This window comes from Solanum tuberosum, unplaced genomic scaffold (assembly GCF_000226075.1).
Source record: "Solanum tuberosum cultivar DM 1-3 516 R44 unplaced genomic scaffold, SolTub_3.0 scf00243, whole genome shotgun sequence".
Lineage (NCBI taxonomy): Eukaryota > Viridiplantae > Streptophyta > Magnoliopsida > Solanales > Solanaceae > Solanum > Solanum tuberosum.
Window position 1 is genome coordinate 860,725 of NW_006239166.1, and position 2,231 is coordinate 862,955.

A 2,231-nucleotide genomic window follows, 5' to 3' on the forward strand; every position below is an offset into this window, starting at 1 on the left:
CCATCTATTATAAATATTTTTACATTATTTGTACATAGATCATTTAAAGCATCTTTTCCTTTTCTATTTTATTTCTCCTTTCATTTACTTATATTATTTATTAATTTTTTTCCTCTTTTAGAATTATATTATTTTATTTAAATGCTCTTTTATGTTCCTCCTTTTATAGAAATAAAATTATTTGTAAGCAAACAAATCCTAGATAGCATTATATGAATTTTGATTAATATTTTAAGATGTATTTTTTCATCATATTAATATAAAAAAATTACAATTTATAGTACTTTTCATATAATTTTTAAATATCTAAAATTTTATTTTAAAATATCAAATTACTATTAGCTTTGAAAATTAGTCAAAAACTCTCGAAAAAACGTAACATGACAACTCAACAAAATCCTAGATAACATCATTATCCATCTTTTCTCCTTTTCATTCCCCCTTTAAAAAAGGGGATTGTAGTGCCTAACTATGTCATAATAATTATATTACAAAATACAAAATACAAAAGGAAAAATAATTAAATTCTCTCTATTTGCTTTAATTTCAAAGTCTTATTTATATCTTCCTCTCTTCTCACCTTCTCTAAACTCTTACAAAATCACTATTATTTCTTCATCTTAGATCTCCACAACACTTTCTTTCAACTTAACTAATGGTGGGTTAAAACAAAACAAAAAACTCTTTTTTCTTCTTATTTTTTATTTTGCTTACTTAACAAATTCTTATTTTTTGGCTTGTGTTGTAGGAAATAGATAATCAAAGCAATTGGGATAGCTATGTTGATTGGAAAAATAGACCGGCCATCAACAATCGTCATGGTGGCTTGCTTGCTGCCTCCTTTGTGTTAGGTAAATAATTTACTAGCACCATTCTTGAAGAAAAAAAACATGGACGACTCATAAAATTGTTGTCATGTGATCAAAATGTTACGGATTTCAAGATGTGCAAATAGTTTCTTGTAGAAATGCAGGTTAAGACTGTTGTACAATAGATTCCACATAACAGGAGCTTAGTGCATTAGGCACAAGGTCACAAATTTTGAGTTGTGCAAATCGCCTCTAGCAGAAATGCAAGATAAGGTTGTTGTACAATAGATTCTTGTGGTATGACACAATAGGAGCTTAGCATGAGATTGCGTTTTTTATTCTTGAAAAAAGATCAAATATTTGTCAAGATTAATTTTTCCAAATTTTGGAGTAATTGATTTTATTTTATTTTTTTGATGAAATTTTTTATCATTAGGTGTTGAGGTGTTGGAGAATTTGGCATTTTTGGCAAATGCAAGCAATTTGGTGTTGTATATATCTGAGTACATGCATTTCTCACCATCAACATCAGCAAATTCTGTGACTAATTTTATGGGCACAGCATTTTTATTGGCACTTCTTGGTGGATTCTTATCTGATGCCTTCTTCACAACTTATTACATTTATCTCATCAGTGCACTCATTGAATTTCTGGTAAATTTTCCATTTCAATTTCTCAATTTTGATTTCTTATAGGTTTTGTTTTCGCTAGACGAAGTTAAGATTTTAATTTTATCAGTTCTGAATTTTTCACATAGACTATAAATGATAATAACTATGTTGTATATAAAATTATTAACACAAATACACTGTTTGAGCAAAATTTACTGAATTCAACCGACATGTGAAAAAAGAGACCACTTGTTTTTTGTGAGGTTTTGTTTTGTGTCCAATGATTTTTGGAACCCACTAAATAAAATTTGATATGATTCGATTTGGTGAAAAAAAAAAAAGGTCGTGGCATCGTGGAAAACATTGTTGTAGGATGAAAAGCAATGGTTATAAATAGGTGGCCAATTATCAAGTTAGAATCAGATTTTAGACACATTTTTAGTGGAAGGTTCACACCAATCCAACATCGACCACATCATTGGTGCACCTAACTAGTTAGGAGTATTTTGGTCTTTAAATATTTTGTGGAAATTATAATTAGCAGATTAAATAATAAAATAAGTTTTTTTTGTAAAAATATATAATACAATTAGGTAGATCGATGTTTGGTTTTTTGGATTAACAATGAGATATGTAAGATATATATAACGGTCCAATCCACTAGTGATATTGTTTGTTTTGAATCTAGGTCTCCACGACTTTTAAAATGTGTCACTTGAGTCTAAGACTTGTTTCCTTATGTACTTAGCATCTCTGCTGTGTTTTATCAATGTAAAATTCGCCTAGTGTGTTACATCACCCCCCCCCCCC

General features: G+C 28.9%; 1 protein-coding gene across 1 annotated transcript in view; it reads left to right on the forward strand.

The window, feature by feature from the left end:
* Window positions 1–548: 548 nt before the first annotated feature.
* Window positions 549–2,231, forward strand: part of LOC102578808 (protein NRT1/ PTR FAMILY 4.6-like) — a 5,949-nt gene continuing 4,266 nt past the window's right edge. The window contains exons 1-3 of the mRNA XM_006357225.2: window positions 549–658; window positions 749–851; window positions 1,246–1,463. Of these exons, the coding sequence (XP_006357287.1) occupies window positions 656–658; window positions 749–851; window positions 1,246–1,463 (324 nt within the window). The 5' untranslated portion in view covers window positions 549–655. The remainder of the gene's footprint in view (window positions 659–748; window positions 852–1,245; window positions 1,464–2,231) is intronic.